Source organism: Prinia subflava, chromosome 13 (genome assembly GCF_021018805.1).
Source record: "Prinia subflava isolate CZ2003 ecotype Zambia chromosome 13, Cam_Psub_1.2, whole genome shotgun sequence".
In the NCBI taxonomy this organism is placed as follows: domain Eukaryota; kingdom Metazoa; phylum Chordata; class Aves; order Passeriformes; family Cisticolidae; genus Prinia; species Prinia subflava.
Window position 1 is genome coordinate 17704181 of NC_086259.1, and position 22945 is coordinate 17727125.

Below are 22945 nucleotides of genomic sequence, written 5' to 3' on the forward strand. Positions count from 1 at the left end.
CAAGCTGAAGTTGGATTCCCCTTTTCTGCTGCCACCCCAGTGGGGTCCCACCTAAAGCCAGGGAGAAATGTTCCCCCAAAGAGAGAGTCTGAGCTCCCACCATCCCTCCCTGGCATTGCTGTCACCAGGGAGCTACTGAGACAAAAATTGGGAGTTTAAGAACTTCTGCTGCATTAAACAAAGAGAATGAACACCAGTAAAAGTCATTTTAGTTGTGAGTTTGGGGTTTGCATTGAGCTACACTTAAATTTAAGAAAGAAACTACTTGGACTTTGCTTCTCTGACTGGGTCCAGTTGTGAGCTGTGGCACAGTTTCAGGTTTCCTGGGCAAAATGAAGAAATGGTGAATCAGATTTTCGCTTTTTCCCGTGTTTCCAAGGAGCAGCTGAACCCAAGCAATCCCGAATCCCATTTGTTGTGCAGGTCTTGGCAGTGCTAATCATTAGAAAGAAAAGTTATTATTCTGTACGCTGTGATGAGCAGGAGCACACAACACCCAGGAAGAGCTGGAGTAACAAAGAGATGTGTGGCAGTTTGCAATTAGAACTTTTCCTTACATGTATCTAACCTGTCTTCTCACTCCATGATGTACGTAATTAAATTACCATAGATTGATTCCACCTAAAACACGCTATTTTTTAGAAATCAGGCAATTAGTTCCCATGGCAACCCAATTAAGCCAGTTTTATACCCCTTATCTTAATTGCTGTATTAATTGAGAAGAGAAAATAAATTGAAGACTCATCCTTTTCTTGCCATTTTAAATTTCAGTAAAATATGAATTGCACACAAAATATTGTTTTAATTTGTCATCATGGACTCATGATTAGAAAAAGAAATTAGAATGCTGAAAACAGTACTTAAGACGGATGGCATATGTCAGTAGCAATTTGATATGCTGACAGAGCTGTGCTTTTTTGAAATGTAATTACTCAAAAACAGGAGCTGCATATTTTATCTGAGGGGGGAGAACGAAGGGTTGTAACTTTGGACGATTTTTTATTTTATATATTTTACAAAGCACCTATATGTTTATATATTTTACAAAGCACCTATATGTATATGTCAAACACGGGAAGTTTGAATTCACAGGGAATTAGGGACAAAATGTCAGCACATGGCTTTGAGGAGAGCAGCACACCCAGATTTGGTGTTTTCCCCCTCTGCTGGTCCCGTTTGCTTTGGCTGAGCCATGCAGGGAGCTCATCCTGCGCAGGGGATGCAGCGGAGCAGAGCTGCCTGCACGGGAGCCCTGCCTGCACACACAGATCCTCTGAGCAGAAAAACAGTGCATGGAGGGGAAAAAAAAATAATAAATCCCAGCGTGAGGGATGAGACAGAAATTTGTGTTTAGATTGTGAGAGCAGCATCCTTAGAAAGCACGAAAAGCAGAGTTCTCAGAGTTCTTGTTTGAAGAGCAGTGTAAATAATGTGACCTTACACTAATAATTCTGATATTATTCTGTGCAGCTTTTCATTAAGACTCAAGCATTAAAAGTATGCAAAGTATCTTTTTCTGTAACATTTCTTTTCAAACTAAATTTTTTGATTGGCAGTAACGACATGGTCATTTATGCTGGTAGCACTAAAATCCAGTTTAAAATCCACATTTCCTGGTAACAGCCCCTTGTACAGGGGACTCATTCCACCACCAAATTTTCATTTTATTTCAGTCTGAAGTTGTCCATCCTTAGCCTCTGTTTCAGCAGCTTTTCCACAAACCAGTGGTGCTGTTCCACTCCTGTGATTGCCAGGATATATTCCCAGATGTGCCATTTCTGGGAGTTTGGAATTCTCTCTGTTCCCAATGGCTCCAAGGGCACCCAAATATTTAAAGTGTTCATCCTCAGGAGGGCTGGCCAGCTCTGGTCAGTGGCAAATGGAAGTAGAGCTCTTTGGAAAAGCTGCTCCCGAGGAGTGTTGGACCCTTCAGGTCTTGCTTTGCTCTTTAATTCTGCTTCCAGCCATAAGCTTGACAATACAAATTAAAATTTTACTTCAAAATTGAAATATTCTATGGGAAACTTTCCTTTCAAAATCAAAGGTGTCTGGAGATCATGGGATTCTGAACTGTTTCAACAGCATAATACCATCAAATTTATGAAAGTCATATATGCCCAGGGCATGAGTTGTGAGCATTTTTCCTTGATTCATTTCTTGTTACATTTTTATGACATGTGTTAACAAGCTCCACTTTATGACCCTGACATTTGCTTGTTTCTCTTTTGGAGGTCTTCGTAAATCACCAAAAGATTTTTGTTTAAATCAGGATAAATAAACCAAGCAGAGAATAAGTCATTGAAATGGACAGGAGCAATTTCCTTTCTCTCTTTTATTTTGTGTGTAGTATTTGCCCAGCTCCTGAACCATACAAAGAGTGAAACATTTTCATGGCAGGGGAAACACAGCCAGATCTGCTCGTGACAAAATAGCAGGACATCCATAAAGCTGTTGGCTTCTTCATTTCAAAAGGCAGATTTTAATATTACTGACTTCAGAGAAAGATAAGAAGGGCAGTGCACAAGACATTATCAGTCCAGTGTGGAAATAATGCATTCAGAATTAAAGACAGCAGTTTAATTAAGTGCATGAAAGGCTGGCTTTTATGATCATATTTCAAATACTACAATGGTCTTTTCATCCATTCTGCCGTATGACTTTACTTAATAATATATCAAGAACAAAAAACGTGTTGGAGCCTTTCTGTAAATTCAATTAGTCCAATAAAAAGTGAAAAATAGTTTCTTTTTCATTAAAAAGAACTCAGCCCTAACCCTTCTGATGACAGAGTGCGAGATGAGAGGGGAGGGCAAGGCTGGAGAAGGATGAGCACTCTGCCTTTGTGATGCATTTCTGCGTGCAGGAAGCAGATGAAGTGTCACCATTAGTAACATTTGTTATTGAAAGGACTAATTGTGTTCTGCAGCAGGCAGCACTTTATCAGATCCAGACCATGGGGTGTTTGCTCTCCCAGCACAGCAATAACTGGATTTATTTAAATGTGCTGTGGATAACTTTCCTCTCAAAGGTTCCTGGGCTGCTGAGGGCAGCGTGAGGATGCTGGAGGGAACCTCTTGCAGGGCTGAGCTGGAGATGCTGTGGCACCTCGCCCTGGTGCTGCACAGGTTAAGTGCAGCCTCTTGAATCCATTCTGGAAGCGTTTATGCTCAGCGAAGTGCAGGGATCACAGCTCCCTGTGCTAACCAGAAAAAATAAACAGGAATAAACAACCCAGGAGCGCAGCGTTTCAGGTGAGACCTCGTCAAGTGCCGGCCACAATAAAGGCCAAAACATGCACTCAGAAAACTTTGAGGTGTTTTTAACGGGGTGCCAGAGGGGGCTGGAAGGAGCTGTTGTGCTCTGGGCTGGAGTCACGGCTCAGTCTGCAGTGGCTGGGAGTTATTAGCACTTGTCAGCTGCTGGGTGACCCCTGTGCAATGAGGGGCTCCCCAGAGCCACCAGGGCTGCTTTGTCACTCACAGCCCTGAGCTTGTAGTGCTGAATGAACAACACCCTCCCCTCTGCAGCTGGGTCCGGGTCAGCCTGGCAAATCATTGCAGAAGGTTTGAAAGCGCTGCTGGCACTGTGAATAAATAAAATAACCCATCTCACCTCCCAGAGCTGCCTCTGACAGGTTCCACTGCTGCTGACAACTGCACCCGGCCCTCAGGGCTGCTAGGAGTGATCTGGTCCTGTTCTGCTTCTGGGCACCCACCACACCACCTGATTCCTCTCTGCTGGCTCTTTTTGCTCTCACTTGTCTCATTCTTGATTCTCCTAATCCTGTGCTATCTATCCGGGGGATAGTTCCCAGTATGTTTCTCTCAGTGTGTGCTGATGAACAGATTCTGTTCCAGATATCTATTCATGTCCTACTCTCATTTTAACTTCAAAATATTCCTCTCCCAGAGGTTTCCTTTAGAATAATTTTCCGTACTGTAGAGAATCAGACAGGCTTCATTCTGAAAATCAGCAATGAATTTACAGGAGTGACTCATCAGGTATTTTAAGCAATAATTTCCATATAAAAGAGGTAAGAACAATAAAAATTATTTCCCTTTGCAAGCCTGCAGGTGCAAATAGGAGCGAGGAGTTTATGGAAATGTGATTTAATAAACAGATGTTTGTTTTTTTTTCCTGTAGGTAACCCTCCTGCTACGGGTACAGGGACTTTGCACATCACCTTGGAGGATGTCAATGACAACGTCCCGTCCCTCTATCCAACACTGGCCAAAGTTTGTGACGACGCAAAAGACCTCAGGGTAGTGGTTCTGGGAGCATCAGACAAAGACCTCCACCCCAACACAGACCCCTTCAAATTTGAGCTCAGCAAGCAATCCGGCCCGGAAAAGTTGTGGAGAATCAACAGGCTGAACAGTAAGGCTGGAATTTGGATTATTGTGTGTTTGTTCCTCCCGTTCCTCCATCCCAGGGCACTCCCCCCGAGGCACTGGGGGAATTTAGGGGGGTTTGCATGAAGGGTTTGCAGGATGGACCCACTGCTGCTGCTGCAGTGCTGGGCCTGCCTGTGGAACACACCACCTCTGAAACCTGCAGCTTCTTTTTTGGTTATGTTGGCTGAACTTTCCCCTTTTGGGTTAATGAGGGGCTGTTGCCCTGGTTTTTCTGAGTTTTTTTAAAGACTTCTACTTGTTCGTAAGATGGAGTCAGTTCTTTAGTTTCTGTACAATATTAAGGGTCAGCTTTTCACTTTCTCACACTCTGGAACATAAACAACCTTTCTTGTTTTTGTTCACTGTCCTTTGTTTACATATTTCTAGCCTGAACATAATGTTGGTTGACAGCTGGTCTGGCCAGTGGGGTGAAGGGGGGTAACCCCAGCAGCCAATCCACAACCAGACCCACAAATGTATAAAAATGGAAGAAATAAACAATCTCATCTCTTTTTGGAGAGCAGCCCTTCACTGCAAACCTCCTGCCTCTGTGCTGTTGTTTTCCGTGCCTTCCAACAAGGGGCTACTAATGACTCTAATTTTGTGAAGGTGATTGTGTCTCAGGGCACACAATTTGTTTGCATGAGGTGCACAAGGCTTTGCTATAGGACAGCACGAAAGCTTTGCATGGGCTTTAGCAATATAATTGAAAAACATCCTAATATTAAGTATTTAAACTCTTCACAAATAAAATACCCCAATGCACAGGGACAAGAAGGGTTATTTTTTCCTTTGGCAAGAAAATTTATTATCTTTTCTTGTCATTTTGGGGGGTGACATGTCCCAGCATTTCAATGGTGTATATTAGGTTTCACAGGCAACTTCTGCCAATAATTCACAGACCAAGTGATTTATCTAAGCAGAAGGGGCTCTTACAAGTTTTTCCTTTTGGTGGGGTTTGGAACAAGTTTGAAATTAGATTTCAGCCTATGAAAGAAATTCAGTACTGTCTCTTCCATCCAGTTCAATTTTTTTGGTTTTTTTTTCTTAGTGTATTCTCATTTTCTTCCTGATTTCCATGACTAACTGGCACATCTGATGTTGCAGATCCCTTCACCATTCCAAGCAACCCACACTGGGTTAATTCTCCCTCATCCTTTGCAGATACCCATGCCCAGGTCATCCTGCTGCAGAACCTGAAAAAGGCCAATTACAACATCCCCATCTCAGTGACAGATTCTGGAAAACCTCCTCTGACCAACACCACAGAACTGAGGTTACAAGTGTGTACCTGCAAGAAATCCAAAATGGACTGCAGTGCAAGCGATGCTCTCCACATCAGCCTGGCCCTGACCCTCCTTTCACTCCTCAGTTTACTTTGTAAGTTTTTTGCTGAGCTGTAAGTAATGAAATGTTGTTTATCTGCTCATTTGTGCTCTGCATCAGAAAACCCTCCAAAGGAGAGGTTACTTTCATACACTGATATCATAATGCTGTAATTTCGGCTTATTTTTCCATGAGGGAATAGCTGCGAGACAGGTGGGGGAAGGGGATTTTTCATGGTAAAAAAAAATTAACAATGAATGCCTGATTGTCAAATTAAGAAGTAGAAGCAATAATTTCAAGAGGAATCAAAGGGAATCAGAGCTAACATATGATAAACCAAGAAGTACCAGCTGTAGTAGCAGATTTGTGCAATGCTTGCTTTCATCTCTCCCCACTCGAATTCAAATCAAGCCCAGAGAGAGGAGATTAAAGGTGTTGGTGTAACAGTGGCTGTTCTGGGTCACCAGGAGAACGAGGATTGTCTCTTCAATCTACTCCTCCACACAAAACGTGCAAGTGACTGGAACGTGAGGAGCTCACTTGAGATCCTGGGCTTAGAACCACCCAGAGCTGATCACCCAATGGCCAGTCTGGGCTGGAGGGCAGAGAGGGCTGGCAGGTAAAAGAAATCTCTGCTGTTTCTGAGAAAGGAATTTTGTCAATCCCATTTGGAAAGCTAACTTGAATTGGAAGTGGGGGAAAAAAAAATCCCAGAATGATTCAAAAGTAGGAATTCAAAGCCATGGAATCCACAATTTAAACTGAGATTGTCCCTGGCTAGTCCAGCAAAATTTCTGATGCAGTGTTAGTTTTGAATTTCTATCTGTTTCAAAGGAATAGCTGTATCCTACAACTATGACAGTAAATCTGTTATTTAGGGACTGTGCACCTTCATCTTAACAGAATACATCGTATGGTGACTTAAAACCTGAGCCATGGTGAAAGGTTGTATTCTCCACAAGATAAAATCTGCCACGAGGCAGGGGAGAGGCCAAGGCAGAGATCCTTTGCACATCTGAGCTTGGCGTGTGCTTGATTACACATCCTGTCCGTGTTTTCTCCTCCTTTTATCCCAAAAGGCTGGCATGAAAGTCACTGGCAGCGAGCTGGTACCAGCTAATGTTTGTGATGCTCTTTGAAGATGAAAAGGACTCTATAAATGCTAAGTGCACATTCCTGTTCTTAGTCTCAATCAGTGACATCTAAAGTGTCTGCCTTGGCTTTGGTTCAGCTGGTCTGGGCTCAGTCTCCTGGAAACAAATGCAAACTTCAGCTGTTAGGAGTAATAAGTTAAAAATATTTGACAGGGTGTGACACCACTGCGGCAGTGATATAAATATGCAGCCCATTGATTCAAATATATCCTTGTGGCCACTTCATAAATGTTGCTGCTGCTACAGCAGGCATGACTTTCACCACTGGAATTGCTTTCTTATCTGACATGATTTGCACTTGAACTTTATTTACATTAATGCATCTGCTCAGAACACAACGAGGTAGAGAAAAGCTTTTTACTTTGGAAAGTTGTTATTTTCACATTGGTTCTTTACAGCCCCCACAAAGAGGTCTGATCATTTTCTTTAGGTTTAATTATAGAGCCAATTTGAAGTATTGGAAAGCATTTTTTGAGTTGCTCTTCTTGGCTACAGGTCTTGTCCAGCTGGGCTGTGGGTGGAACACACCCCAAGGGTATTCCATGGCTGTCATCCCATCTCTGGTGATGCCTTGGGAAGGGTGACCTGGAACAGAGACTGGACACAGCCAGAGAATAAAGCAGAGATTTATTGAAAGGTCTCCAGGATCCACCTTGGGCAGGACAAGAGCCTGGCCAGGGCTGCACCCAAGGTGGACACAAAATGGTCACAAAATGGACCCAAAATGGTCACAAAATGGACAAACAGTCACAAGGTCTCACACTTTGATAAGTTTTGGTCCATTTGCATTTTGGGGTTTAATTGTCCAATTCCAGCTCCAGGCTGTGAGGTCCCATCCTTCTTGTTCCTCCCTCCAGCCACCCTTGTTTGTGCTTTGGGGCTGAAAGTTGTCCTTGGTGTGCAGCAGGAGAAGGATTTGTTTTGTGTCCCTGCTGTGTGCAGAGCTGAGTGACCCTGACTGTGAGCTCAGAGCTGCACCCCTGGGCAGCACAGAGTCTGGAATACATGGAATTAAAACTTAAGGCATCCCTGGAACTGTTGCCCAACCACGTCCATGCAAAGCCAGTGAGCACCAAAAATCCCGAGCATTTCCCTCAGGTGTGAACGACCACATGGAGACAGAAGAGAGTGAGGCTGGGAGCCAGTTAAAATAATGTGGTTCTGTGTTTGAACTCCTCTGAAATGTGCTGCTATCATCCCCTTCCCAATTCATTCCCACACACAGATTTTTTATAACTGTGATTAGCTCCATTGCAATGTTTTGTGTAGTCCAAATATTTATCAGAGTAATCAAAGATTATGATGCCATAAAAACGAAGAGAACTTTAGTGCTTATTGAGCAGATGAAATGTCCCATTTCTGGTAGCAAGTTATGGGTTTAATTTTAGCAAAAGCCCTTACGTGGCTCACTTTGCTCCCAGTGTTTGTGTTTTATGAGGCTCTTGTTCCTGGGAGGTAAATCCTTCAGTCAAATGAACTTTGTTACTCATGCCAAAGTATTTCTTTTTGTCTTTGACATCTGGTGTGAGGATAGATAACCCTCTGAAAGAGCTGTTCATGCTAAAAGAGCCCTGCATGAATATCTTTGCTATAGAAAACATCTTGGTATTATCATTCAAATGGTGCAATTATTATCTATACTTAGAATATGTGCCTCCCTCGTATATCATGAAAGAAGTCAGATGTGGCAGATTTCTGAAGTGTCTGAGCACACAAGTGAGGAGCCTGATTAAAACTGAAATGGATGCAGAACCCAGCAGTTCCTCCCATCCTGGAGATTTCCCACTGTGCTCACTGCATCGAGGGATAATGGGATACAGAATGGGATACAGACTGCAGAGCTGCCCAGAAGCCCCTGGGAAGGGAGACAGAGTTGGAACAAAAAAAATTTAGGAGTTCCTGGCAGCCAGAAATAGAAAATATGAGGTGCCCAAAATATATTGGCAGGTTTGCACAACAAAACAACGAGGTGGAATGAAAAGGTGATGAACACGAAGTTAATTGGGAAAAGGAGCGTCTTTGTATATTTTGTATTTTAACCTAGTTACCACTGGGATTTACTGAGGTCAGGCTGGAATGATGGAGAGTGGGCAGGCAGAGGAGTTTCCAAAGTTGCAATAGGTAATGGTGACAAATGTTGGAGAGAATATTGTCACTTGTCACTAAAGCAGAGCCCGTGTTTAAGGTGAGAATTCCTGTGGTGGCATTTTGTCCTCTGTCAGCTTCTCCTTGCCATCACTGGAGATGAGACAGGACCAAATGTTCAGGTATAATTCAGAATTTAGTAGCTCAGATGCAGAGGAAAAAATAAGAGAGAGCAGCTGCAACATTCCAGGAGGATGAGGGATGGAGACAGAGGCAAAAGAAAACAAGCAAAAAACAAATTTGTGCATATTGCCACAACAAAGTCAGCAGCAAAATCTCCCCCAGGCCCTATGGGAGGCTGAGATCAAACCACTCTGGTTGGCAGAAATTAGCTTCAGATCTATTACAACTTATTTATATTATTATTAGTATTTAAGGGAGTATTTGAATTCTGGGCTTTTGATTTTATAATAACTATTTCACTTAATTGCATAATCATAGAATGGTAATTGCATTTCATATCTTCTTTTATATTCTGCCAACATAAAAGACCAACGTTAGATTCAAATGTGTGGAATGAAGGGAATTAAAGAGCAACCAAAGACACAATAGTCATGTCACAATAGTTGCATATTTTACTTAAATTTCCTTGCTATAAAAAGACTGTGGTTTGAATACTTCATGTTGAAAAAACCCAATTTTTTATCTTTTTTGACTATCAACCACGGATAAGAAGCTTTTTTGTTCACCTGGCCAGTGGACAGCAAAGACATAAGTTGACCTGAGCTGAAATAAGTGAAGTTTTCCATTATTCTGAACAGAAAGTGAGGTGCCAGATGAGGGGGGAAATGCTGCCTTAAAGAAATTAAATAAGGTGGAGGTCTCCATATTGCAATTAATTTGTTAAAGTCAGGGTGAAAGGCCTCAGGTGTGTTTGAAAAACAGAGACACAGATTTCTGAGCTGCAATTGCAAAGAAGCCTTAGAGAATATAATTTCCTTGTAATTTCCACAAACCTTTCCTATTTAGTGCTGGCTGTCTCTCACTATATATATTTTTTTTCTTTTTTTTTCTTTTTTTTTTCTTTTTTTTTCTTTTTTTTTTCTTTTTTTTTCTTTTTTTTTCTTTTTTTTTTCTGATTTGAGGAATGCAGGTACAGGCCCAATAGAGCAAATACAGGTGGCTTTTTTTCCCCCTTGAAAATGACGTATTGATTATTAAACCACCACCAAAAAAATATATAATAATAACCCAAATCGAATTATATTTAATTGGTGTGTTTGAATTTCCACGGAGCTGGCCAGGCAGAGTTAATCCTGCAGAGTTATCTCTCACCCAACCTTTGCTCCAGGGCTCAACAATTCAATTTTTACAGCAGAGTGTTTGGGTTTTCCCAAGAAAAAAAGAAGTTCATCCCTGTTCCATACAAATCCAAAAGAGGAACCATCAGAGAAAGGGTTCCCAGTAGGTGAATTTGCTAAAATCGGTGCTTCTTGTTTGTTTCTTTGTTTTGTTGGTTGAAGTTTTCTGCCTTTCAGGATCTCTTAGCACCTTTTAATCTTCTACAGCAATTTTCTACTTTTCAGAGCAGTTTAGTTTTTAAATAAGTGAAAATAAATTTAATTTAAAAGACTTAAGAAGATTACAAGATACATTTTCCCATTTCCGAGGAGTGAAATATCCCTATTTTGGCTAGAATTGCAAAAACTATCAAAATCGGAGAGTTTTATGTGAAGGGTGCTTTGTTGGGGTGTTTGGGGGTTTTTTTGCACTGCTCTAATTTGAACACAATTGTGCTAGAACACAACCATGTAGGTACCTAAAATATCACCTAAATTTTGCTCTCCAAGTAATTGGAGATTGTTGATATTTAGTGAGTTCCAGTGATTTAAATCTCAAATAACAGCAGCAATATCCACTATCACTCATTGCCTTTTTCACAGATGCTTTGGTCCACATGAATATTATTATTTTGGCAGCTAAATATCACTGAAATAGATGAGAAAACCACCATTTCTATTTGTGTCCTTAAAGATTTTGGTTGATTATTAAGGAAAATATGCTTTGGGAGTCAAGGGGCTGCTTCAATTTGAGCCAGCTTTGATTTGAATCTCACTTTTACCTCAGAGCTGTGTCCACTCTGATTTCTCTGCAGGTTTTTTCCAGACCTGCAACATATTGTGCATTTTGGGAGCCCACCTAAAGTTATTGGGGCTTGGAACGGCCCAGGAATCCATATGGATGTCCATAATTGAGGACAGGATGTTTGTACACCAGGCAAGACAAACATCAGCATATTTAAACATGCCTAAAACATTACATTTTATTGAGTCAGTTAGGTGGGAAATGACATTTTGCACGCGTTTGGAACCGTCCAAAGGTGAAAAAAAGGGTGAAAAAGCAGGGCAGTTTGGAAGATGAGTGTCCCTGAAAAAGGGAGCAACGCTAGCAGCAAGTTATTATTGCTGGTGGTCACTCTGGAGGCACGAAAGGGACATTTAGAGATTGGTTTGATGGCCCATTTAGTGCCGTGAATCCAAGCGAACGCTTTTATGCTTTCATTTTCTCAACAGTGCTTCACAGCGATTGTTGATATATAATGTTTTGTGTTTCTTTTCTGGACAGCTTCCTAAAGCCGCGTAAATATCGGATTTCAGATCGTTATCACCAGGATTGCTCTGGAGTGGCCTGTGATTAAAAACTGGCTTTGAATATGTGACCAGTTGAATTATTTTTTTCTGCCATTAATGGTCACCATGCACTGTGGGATGTTTGTTTCTTTTCACCCTGTCTGTCCTTGGCTATTTTCCCACTCTGTGACATCCAAATAATTCAATGTAAAAAGCTTCCTATTCAGATTTGGGCAGGATATGAAAGATTAGGAGCAGATTTGTGGTGCCTAAAGGTTTGATGATGTTGCCTTTGCTTCTGTAATACCAGTGGACACTTACAAAGCCCTTTAAAAAGGCCATTAATGTTTGGAGTATTCCAGAGTACCTGTCAAGGCCTTACTTTTTCCATATAATTAATTGGGATAGGTCACTGGTTGGTGCTTAGGTGAGGGCCATGTTTAGGAGCAGTTCTTCAAAAAATTTGAAATGAGCAGGTTGATACCAAAACAGCCAAACTTGGCAATTTTCTCATTTGGATTTGCCTTTTCTGTGGCTTCTGAGCATAATACTTCACTCTAGTCTTTATTCTTACTCAGCAAGGATTTCTTCAGATGATTAATTTAGGATTTCAAGCTGGGTTTAGTCTGTACCTACAGATCAGAATGTGTCTGGATTGTTCATGTTCTGCTTATTTAAAACCGGGGGTAACCTGTGCTGTGCTGCTGTGGGAGATGAGATCTGACTGCCTGAGCAGCTTCCAGGGCTTTAAAAGGTTGGCTCCCTGCTACAGCTGATGCATTTCATTTTCAGCATCCCTACGAAAAAAAATCAGCAGACTTGTTCAGTGCTTCTATTTCAAAATTGTACTTATTTCTTTCACTTGTTGAATATTTTCAACCATTCCGTTCAATTTATCAGATTGCAGCACGAGAAAATATCCATGCAGGTTGCAGGCAGCTACCTCTGCAATTGTTTAATTTTGACAGAGCTGAAAAATGAAGGAAGCATTTATTCCCTATTGCTTAAATGAAGGCAGCACTGCTTTGGCGAAGTATCCAACTGAAATTCACATCAATTTTAAAAAATAATAATGGAGTACATGTTGGCTGTTCTACTCTAACACTCCCTCTCTCCCAGTGAGATTCTTCATCTCCCTGGAGAAGAGGAATTATGTTAGAAGGTGTTTTATTTGATAAACCTAGGGGAGCACTGGGCTGGGTAGCACACGGCTCTGAATTTCTAAGCAGGGACTGTTGGAATTTTACTTCACCTGAGCAACTTTTCTTTCAGAAAATGTTTCTTTTCTGCACTTAGGAACAGCTCATTACACAAGGAGTGTGTGTGAGTACCTGGCAGGGAAGAGGGGAGGCACAAACAAGGATTCAGCAGTGCCCTTGCAGGGTCAGAGGAGCACTTTGACCTGCTTTGGATCTGCCACTTGTAATAATAAATATAATAAATTGCAATGATAAATGACGATAATAAATATAATTATAATAAATTAGCGGTGTGAGAGCCGCTCTGGGAAATCCCCTCCGCTGGTGTCGCCGGGGTGAAATGAGCTCAGCAGGGGGAACGTGGTGAGTTGGGATTGGCACATTTCCCCTGTGCCTTCCCAATTTGGGCTGATTGCAGAGCACGTGGCAGCGTTTCAGCTCCTGCAGTGAGCCCTGGCACTGATCTACGGGAGCCCACCGAGGCTCTGAGTGCAAATCTCACTTCACACACTCAGCCCAGACACACACGGGGCTTCTCCTGTCCTGAACAGCTCTCAAATCACCTCTCACACAAATGAGGAGCAAATCGTGTGTGATCTCATAAGATGCAAATTTTCAGGATGAACTAATTTACTTTTGGAGTATCTATAAACTTTTCCCCAAGGTGTTGTGCCCAGTGAGATCACCAGATTGCTCTGGTTGATGTAACCCCCAAATTTCTTAATTGCAGGAATGAAAACACAGGGTGTCTGTCTGGGAATACTCCTTCAAATTCAGTGAGATTTGGGGGGAAATTCATAATACTTTATAGGCACATGGTGCAAACAATGTGGGAAACTTCTGGGGCTGAAAGGTACCTGTGACAAATCAACCAGTGATCCACATGAAACTAATTTCCATTTTTCAAAGTTCTAATAACTATGCCTCTAATTAATGACCTTTCCTAGATGGTAAATCCAGGAAAGAAGTACCTGGGTGTTGATTAGCTGCCTAATCAGAAACACGGTGCTGATCTCTTCTATCATTTTTGTTACCTCTTCAGCATTACTGAGGTTTCAATAAAGTCCATGATGTAATGTAGACTTTTAATTATGCCAGATTAATGTAATATTTCTGATGAAAGGGTAATTGAAAGAAATGGAGCATGCATGAGCTGAACTCCAAACTCCAGCTGCGTTAACTCTCTTATTTTAATGGGAATTAAAGGATGAATTCATTTTGGGTAAAGCTCATTCCTGTACAGAGGGTCAGCAGGAAACTTAAATGCCTTTAATTTTTATGAGGTTTTAACTGCAATGTAGAGGCAGAGTCTGTGTAACAGAGGGTGAGCTTGGTCTCATAAGGAGCACATCTTTCAAGGGCTTTTAATTACTCAGTTTAGACCTGTTTCTTTAAAATAAGCAGGAAACTGAGTCACTAATGTGTAAATGTGTTCAGGGAAAGCTCTGGCTGCAGCAGGGAAGGCTGGAAGCATTTTCTGAGCTCAGAAGTCCTGCAAACACCACTGAAGGGAAGGGTTCTGCTGGGATATGAGCTCCTGGCAGCCTCAGCCAAGGGAATGAATTTACATCCGACCAGTTCCTTTCTCCCTGGAATGCAGATTATGAAACCTTTGTCTTAAATAATGTGTCTTTTCTTCCCCCTCCATTTTCTTCTGTTGTGTGGGTAAACACGAGGAGTAAACCTCGAGTTAGCCCAGTGTGAAAGAGGCAGGGAGCTGTCTCTGTAGGCATTAAAGGAGCCAACATTAGGAACACTTGGGCTGAGTTTGGTGGATTGCACCTTTTCAAAGCAAATCAGCATTTGAAATCCTAATTCAGGGCTTTCCTGTGGTGTTAGCCACCATCATCAACTCCAAATACAGCCTTTGGTTGAGTGGAAAGAGGGGTTCATTCCATCTAATTTTCCATGTCATGATTCCCCCTATCCTGAGAGGGTACCCTGGGTGTTTAGACCTATATCCCCATAGTATAGTTATTTTTAATAATGCTGATAGTGCCTTAATCCAGACAAACTCTCACTGTGTTTGTCAGAAGCAACCCTCCCCTTCCAAAGCCAAAGCCCTGGTGCCAACAGGCACCAGCTGTGGTGAGGACGTGCTCTGCTCTGTTATCTGAGCCCATTGACAGAAATGTCACAATTCAGAAACACCTTTGGCACTGTCTCACTGCTATCTGAGGAGGAATCAGCCTGAATGTGTCTCTCAGGTATTAAGAGGGAGAAGAGCAGAGGAGAACTGTGAGATAAAATTGGTGAAGATCACATTAGAGACTGAAATGAGGGATATTTCTGGAGAATTAAGTTCCCTGTAGTTGTGCTCACTTAGTGCTGCTGTGCATCCCTGGATACCCAAAGGGAAAGGTGGAAGGGACAGGATAAGAGCAAAAATTCCCAACTTTCTTTGTGGCTTGAGTGCCTTGGGCAGCAAATCACTCCTTGCAGGTAATTTCTGTCAAATTGCATCTAAAACAACACATGGTGTGCAATAATTCTTGAGTGCTGAGGCCAGATACGAATACAGAGCTGATAAAAAGAAAATAAAATAATTACTAGGCCTAATTATCATTAGTGTGCAGATCTAAACCTGCCAGGCACAGGCTTACCAGGGAATTAAGTTCTTAAAAGAAATAGTTCTCATTGATCAGCAAATGTGCTCCCTGCACGCATTTTTGCACATTTTATGCTCACAGTATTCCTTAAACACTAATATATTTTATGAGCTGTTGCCAGCTGCAAACTTTAAATCAAATCATCTGTGCTATAAAATACGTAAGAATGGGTAAAAAAAAAGAAATTAAAAAACAATAGAACCCCATCAAAGTGAGTGGCAAAGTCACCAGGTGAGCTGGTTAGAGCTGGGGCTCAAATAAGAAGCAGACTAAAAATTTGTCTGAGTGTGAGCATTTCAGGAACTTTCATTTGTTCCTTCTTTATGGGGAAAATAAAGAAAAAGAGAAGCCAACAAGAAAACTGCAATCCCTGTACAGGAAATGATAATGAACACTGGAAATCCAGCTGGGAGGAGAGAGAGATTTCAGATGTGGACCAGAGGCTCAGAGCACCCAGTGAGTTTGTACGAGAGCAGCTGTGCTGGTTTGAGTGGATTTCCTCGCATTCAGAGTTGAGTTTTCCAGGGAATACTTTGGTTAGCCTCAATTCCTGTAGATATTGTGTTAAGGGAGTTACTGGCCAGACCATTTGGCCAATTAACACCTTACATGACCTTATCAGACTCTTTGTAGAAAGTAAATTTGTAACTGACACTCTGTACTAAGCACAGAAGCTGAAAGACTGATGCTCTCTAGGACAGGAGCAATTTCCAATCAGTTTTGTGTGCAATAGAAAGAACCAAGACAGATTTGATCTTGCATATTCTTACTTACCAAAGATGTTTGTCCGCTGAAACTTTACAGGCCATAATTTTGAGTGCTGAAAAAAACCCTCAAAAAAACCTCAAAAAACAAACACACAACCAAAAAAACCCCCAAAAAACCCTCAAAAAACAAAAAAACCCAAACCAAAACAAAAAAACACCAAAAAAAACCCAACAAAAAACCCAAAAAACCCCACAACAACAACAACAACAAAACCCAACCAACCAAACAAAAACCCAAACCAAAACAACAAAACACAAAAAAACCCCCACCTCAATATTCCTTTAATAACCCACCTGTGCAAAAGGACAATCACCATTAATGACTTCCAGGCAGAGTTTGGAATAATTCTTTTAACACAACCTCGGTCTTAGCTGAACTCAGAGTAGTCTTGGCACCCTCTGCAAGTGGCAGCAGATGTTGGGAGCAGCTTTCTGTGGAAAGGTGTCCAGGTTTCCCTGAAAACACATCAGGGGAGTTGTCACCACGGGCTGGGAATGAGAGGAGGAACAGGTCCTGCAGGGAAACTCCAGGAATGTGCAGGGGCAGAGGCAGCAGAGGTTTTGCCAAAGGGGCAGAGCAGGAAATTCTCTGTACAGCATTTTGTACAGGAGGTGAGCACAGGGCAGCTCAGCTTGTCAAGGGCTCAGAAAAGACGCTGCAAACCTGCTGAGTGAGAGCCTGGGCAGGAGATTTAGTTTGAATGGCTACAAAAATCCCTTTGGGACAGCGTGTGAGAGACAATCCTCCAGACTGACACGACCTAAATACACAGACCCAGAGAGGAGATTCCAGGAGAAAACCCTCCTCTGGTCTGTTTGTGCTTTCAGGCTCGAGCAAGAGGCAGGGTGACGGTGCTGTCCTGAGCAATCAAAGCAGGGAGTGTTTTAGGGGAAAGATTTAAGAGCTGTAGCTCTGCAGAGCTGTCAGGAGAACATCCAAAAGTTGTCAGAGCTAGAGGCTGATGTTGTAGACTAAATGGAAAAGTGGGAAAAGAGAGTAAGAGCTCTGAACTGTCAGCACCGATGTTATTGCTGAGCAGGAATGGATGGTGTCACTGAGAAGGGGAGGGAACCAAAGCAGGGGGAAAAAAAGTTTCCTAAAAAAAGTGAACTGGAGGAATGAGACCAAAGGACAGGCTGGAAATGTGATTAGAGAAATCAGAGAAATTATAGGAGGAGATAGTCCCAGGAGCCAAGGGAACATCAGATTTTCAGGCATGTGATTAAATGGATCAAAGGGAAGAAAGGATGAAGCTGAGAAGTAATATCAGTGAAAGAAAATCTAGGCAGGGATTGTAGAGCTCTGAGGAGAAAGGAGTAAGGAACAGGGTAGGATAACAGGGAGGATCAAGAGTTTATTGTGAGAGACAAACTGGCCTCCAACAGATACAAAAATGGCAAAGGAAAAGGATTCCTAATTAAAGCTGGACTAACAAGTTTTTGTACATCACTTACTCAGGAAAGACAACGTGTATGAAAGCTAGCAACATTCATTATGTCTGTCAATATAATGTAAAACTTACAAGCTTTTCTTCAGGTGTGCACATAAATCACCAAACCCTGCCCCTTATTTACAGGCTGCTGGTGCAGCTGCTGGAGTTGGTGGGGGATTTATAAATTTTGTGTGACAGATCCCTCTGGTGACGTTGCAGCCTGTGGATTGCACAGCAGCTCAGCTGCTCATCCATCACGGGCAAGTGCCCGTCCTCAGCAGGGAGAGCTGCAAGGATCTCCTCAGGATTCAGAGCAGCTCCATCACTGCCAGGGCCAGAGTCAGCTCCTCTGAGCCAGGACTAAACAAATGCCCTCTAATGACACTGAGCTTCATTGGGATCTGGAAATGTTATTTTTCAGCTTGTCTGTGAGATCGGAGTCTCCAATTCTTTCTTTTCACTACCCAGGAGATCAGGCTGTTTAGGAGAATTTAGTTCTAGCTGGAATCCCTAATCCAAAACTATCCAGACTTTAGCAGTCATGACCATAAATCTCCTGTATGCGAGTCTGGATCCTGATTTTGTGACCAGACCTTTTCTCTAAGCAGCAGGCTAAGAAATCCATATGCCAAACAATCCCAGATTTTGTCCTATTTGGAAATCTCAGTTAAAATTCTCACTTTGGTGAGCCCCATCCATCAGCACCTCTGGGGATTTCTCACAATTAATTTGCTTTATTTACCTTTGTTTACAAGAACTGAAGTGGTGCAGGGAAGGGGCCAGGCAGGTGTTGGCATCCAGGTGCCTGAATTGCTGCAGAATTCAATATTGACATCAGTTCAAATGATAACAAGAAAGAAACAGATAAAACAAAACAGCCTTATCAATAACTATATTAAAATTGATTTGCCCTAAAAGGCAAGCAGATAATTAAAATTTCTTAAAGAGCACAAATCAGTATCTAACATTGACCATTACACTTCTGTGGTGGTGACAAAACTATCAGTATTGCCATATTACAATCATTTAAGTGTACAGATACAATAAATATTAGACAAACTTTTGCTGAGTGAGTTTTGATGTCTCTTTCCCCGGTTTTATAGGTTGAGTGTGAGCTACAGTTAAATTTGTTCCTAAACTCTCCTTTCTGAGTTTCTTTACTGCCTTAGAATTATCAGAGAGTCCATCTAAAACAGAATTCAAGTGCCACATTCTCTTTATTTAATAAAACCCCCTCATATAAATCTTGTATTTCTGTAGCAACATTAACATGATACACCAGGCCTTTTATTCCCTGGTATATTCACAAACTCTAAGGCTCAGTTAGAGAGTTATTATTCAAAAGATGTTGTTTGTTTGCTCTTTGCTTGTCAAGGTGTGCAGGGGAGGGGCTGGCACTTTCTTGTCCCCTGCACAAATGTAACTGATGGGGGGAAATCAGGATTTATCCCCTCATCACATCCCAAGGGGAATCCTGGCTCAGGATTTATCCCCTCATCACATCCCAAGGGAATCCCGGCTCAGGATTTATCCCCTCACCACATTCCCAGGGGAATCCCGGCTCAGGATTCATCCTCTCACCACATTCCAAGGAGAATCCTGGCTCAGGATTTATCCCCTCACCACATTCCAAGGAGAATCCTGGCTCAGGATTTATCCCCTCACCACATTCCAAAGGGAATCCCGGCTCTGGATTCATCCTCTCACCACATTCCCAGGGGAATCCTGGCTCAGGATTTATCCTCTCACCACATTCCAAGGAGAATCCTGGCTCAGGATTTATCCCCTCACCACATTCCAAGGGGAATCCCAGTTCAGGATTTATCCTGTCACCACATTCCCAGGCGAATCCCGGCTCAGGATTTATCCCCTCACCACATTCCCAGGGGAATCCCGGCTCAGGATTTATCCCCTCACCACATTCCAAGGAGAATCCCGGCTCAGGATTTATCCTCTCACCACATTCCCAGGGCAATCCTGGCTCAGGATTTATCCTCTCACCACATTCCCAGGGGAATCCTGGCTCAGGATTTATCCCCTCACCACATTCCCAGGGGAATCCTGGCTCAGGATTTATCCCCTCACCACATTCCATCTTGTAGAACTGCACCACCAAGGTCTCTGACTGCCCCACGTGGCATTTTGGGGTTTCCTCTTGGAGATTTCTGCATTCACAAATTATTGCTTCTGGACCCGGATAATTGATATTTAACTACTGCCAATGTCCATGCACTCAACCAGCGACTGGACTGGGGGGAAAAGAAACCCGGGCAGTTCAAAGATCTGTGATTTGCATAGCAATACTCACCCCGGTCTCCTCCTTTAGGTCTGTAAGGATTCCTGCCATTTGAAGCTGTCCTACCGAGTTGCCACGGCAACGAGAAGAAGGAAAAACCCGTCAGATCTGAAGATTGCAGTTTACAATTGCTGTTCTTCACTCCTCGGCCTCAGTTGCTCCAGTTTAGTTTGCAATCTCACTCAACCTTGGTGTTCGACGGCCTCCAGCCCTCTGCCCTCTGTCCCTGGATCCCTCCTGCAGGACACAAGGTTCACTCAAAATTTTCTCTGAATGTTCAAAGACCATGACATCCAAACCCGACCTCGGGGGAGCAGAAAAACAAAACGAAACAACAAAACAAACCAGATTGACTCCATTTTTTTCTATCTGTTGACTTGTTGCTATTCAACTGTTCAGAAAATATTTTGTCTGTGGGTTAGTATTTGTATATGTATGAGTGTATGTATATATATATATATATATTTATATAGAGAGAAGAGTTATACCACAGGTTTAGCTTTTATAAAGTGTTCATCTGGAGGGTGAGAAGGGAGGGAGCAGAAGAAGATGAGCTGTAGCTGCCCCACCACGGCTAAACCTGCTGCGTTTGCTGCTCGGAGCGCGGGGCTCCGGCACGGCCCTGCTCGTACCTCAGGCTCAGCAAACACAAAACGCAGCCCTGGGGCTTGGTCCTGACCTGAACTGCTCTCCCCGAGCCCAGAGGAGCAGCCCAGGGTGGTCCCTGCTCAGCTCAGCCTGATTTGGGGGGCTGAAGGGCTGAAATTTGCTGAGGCAGGGGAGGAAATGTTTTTATCACCATCACAGCAAGGCTCGGTGTTTGCCAGAGCACTGATCCCTGTCCCAGCCTCTGTCCAGGAGCAGCACAGGTCCCTGTTCCCTAAATCCCCTCACAAACTCACCAATCCACCCTTTGGGATATATATATATATACATACATACACACGTACACACAGTTTCCAGTTAAGAGTAACAAGAGCATTTCTTTGTGTGTGTAAACTTACCACACCTGTTTGCAGACATGGGGAAAAAAAGGGTGTTTGTTCTCTATGAATATGGATCCTTTTTTATTCTGTGAGCATGTAAGGTCAAAAAAAAAAAAAGAAAAAAATCCTTCTAACTGTATGAAGATGATCATCTTGTTAATAAACTGTAAATGATCCATCAGAGCTCACACCAAATTTTTATAAAATTAACACAAAAAAGTATACTAGTGACAGACTGTGGCTTTTATTAGAGCTTGCCAGTAACTAGGGTAAGGTAAGTGTCTTAGAATATTTTAATAAACTTGCTTATTTAAAGTTTGAACAAGAAAGCTTCCTTATGCAATAGAACTTTGCAGCTGCATCCTTTAGTTAGCATTTTTACAGTACTTATGGGTCATACTCGATGGCATCCTTGCCACAGTGAGATGATGAGCATATCTTCCACACCACGTATATGTTTCGATAGTAAAGGTTTTTGGAAACATTAAAAAATAAGTCCAGACGTATATTTAGTTTCCCATAATGCTACACTAGATATTAAATGTGTGTTGGTGGTTAAAATTTGCTGTACAATAGCTTTTCTCCAACTTCCTGCATTGTACCAAATATGAAACAGGGTTTTTTTTTTCTTTCTTCCTTTTTTTTTTTTTTAATCAAAAGGAGTAATAACAACAGCGACAGAGGAAAAATGAGTTTGTGTTGTGAGCTTTCCTAACACTGTAGATTTCTCGATAAGTTATGAGCTGCCTTCAGACCAGTTTTTCTCTTCCAGCTTAACTCCTGCGGCCCTGAGCAAGTGAAATCTGCCCCTGGTCCCTCAGGAGCCTCTGTGGCACCAGAGTGGCACCCCAGGGACAGTGGGACAGGGCAGGGACACCAGGAGTGCCTTTGGCAGCTTCAGGCACCCCACAGGGACGTGCCTGATCCCAAACATTAACCTGGGCACAGCTTCTCCTCCCCTCTCCCTGCCCATGCCTTGTGTTGACCCCATGCTGCTGCTTTGCCATCAACAATCACGTCTTTTTTATTAAAAAAATAAAAATATATAGAAATATATATTACTTTTAAGCAGATTTTTCCAAAAGGAGAGATTTACCCGCTGTATGGCACCTCTGGAGTTCCGACGTGTTTGTTCAATGAGTGCACCCAAAGATGTTCCTGTGCTTTGAGCTACAAAACCTCTATCTCCAATAAAAGAAATTATATTACCCTGCCCCACAAATACTCTTCTCTACTTGCTTCTTTCCTCTCTCCACCCAGCCCAGCCCACCTGGGAAGACCCCCCTTGACTTTGGTGTCATTTCTGTCAAATCCCAGAAAAGCCCTGCTTTACACCAAGGCTCACAGAGCCTTTGGTGAATCATTCCAAGGGCAGCCAAAACGAGGAACAAAAAGAAATCTCTTCTGCCTGGAGCCACGCCAACAAGGGGAAGACTCTCCCTACACCCTGTGCCCAAGGATAAGATCTTTCTTCTTGGACCCACTGCAGGATTTTGGTGTGCAGAGAGGTCAGAGTCTGGCTGAGGCTCTGACCCGAGGTACATCCAAGCCTCCATTCCCAATTTCCCTGTTCCTGCTCCCAGCCTTTCCCAGGTGTACCCAACCATGCCAGGAGAAGATGGAGCTGCCACGTTAATGTTTGTCCCCATTTAACACAGCCTGGCACGTTCACAGAGTGACACCAGTGAGGAACCACAGCAGAATCTCACTTTTCCTACCTGAATAAAGGGTGTCACCTCTGGCTCAAAAAAAAAAAAAAACAGTGTCCATTTCCTGAAACAAAGGAGCAACAATGATTTATCCATGTTTCGACAAGGTAATGAAAAAGCAGAAAATTTACAAAATTGGTTGTATTATTTTCTAATGGTTGATCATGTTTAACATTTGTTTTTATAATATACCCTTTACTCCTACCCAGCTATTTTAGTCCCACCAACATTTATTTCAGTCTGTGTTTGTAGATACAGAAATGCTGTCTGGAGCTGGAAAGGCAGTGAACTTTGTTGATTCTCGTTTTGTAACGTGCACAAACCCTTTTATTTGTAAAATTCATTTCACTTGAAAAG

At 42.4% G+C, this 22945-nt stretch overlaps 1 protein-coding gene across 3 annotated transcripts in view; it reads left to right on the forward strand.

Annotated features, from left to right (window-relative positions):
- Positions 1-21937, forward strand: part of CDH13 (cadherin 13) — a 440900-nt gene extending 418963 nt beyond the window's left edge. For 2 of the 3 annotated variants that reach the window (XM_063410982.1, XM_063410983.1), the window contains 3 exons: positions 4144-4377; positions 5559-5774; positions 19924-21937. In XM_063410982.1, coding sequence (XP_063267052.1) covers positions 4144-4377; positions 5559-5774; positions 19924-19931 — 458 coding nt within the window. In that variant the 3' untranslated portion in view covers positions 19932-21937. Of the gene's footprint in view, positions 1-4143; positions 4378-5558; positions 5798-19923 lie in introns of those variants that run through there. The other variant, XM_063410981.1, reaches the window with a different exon arrangement.
- Positions 21938-22945: the final 1008 nt, after the last annotated feature.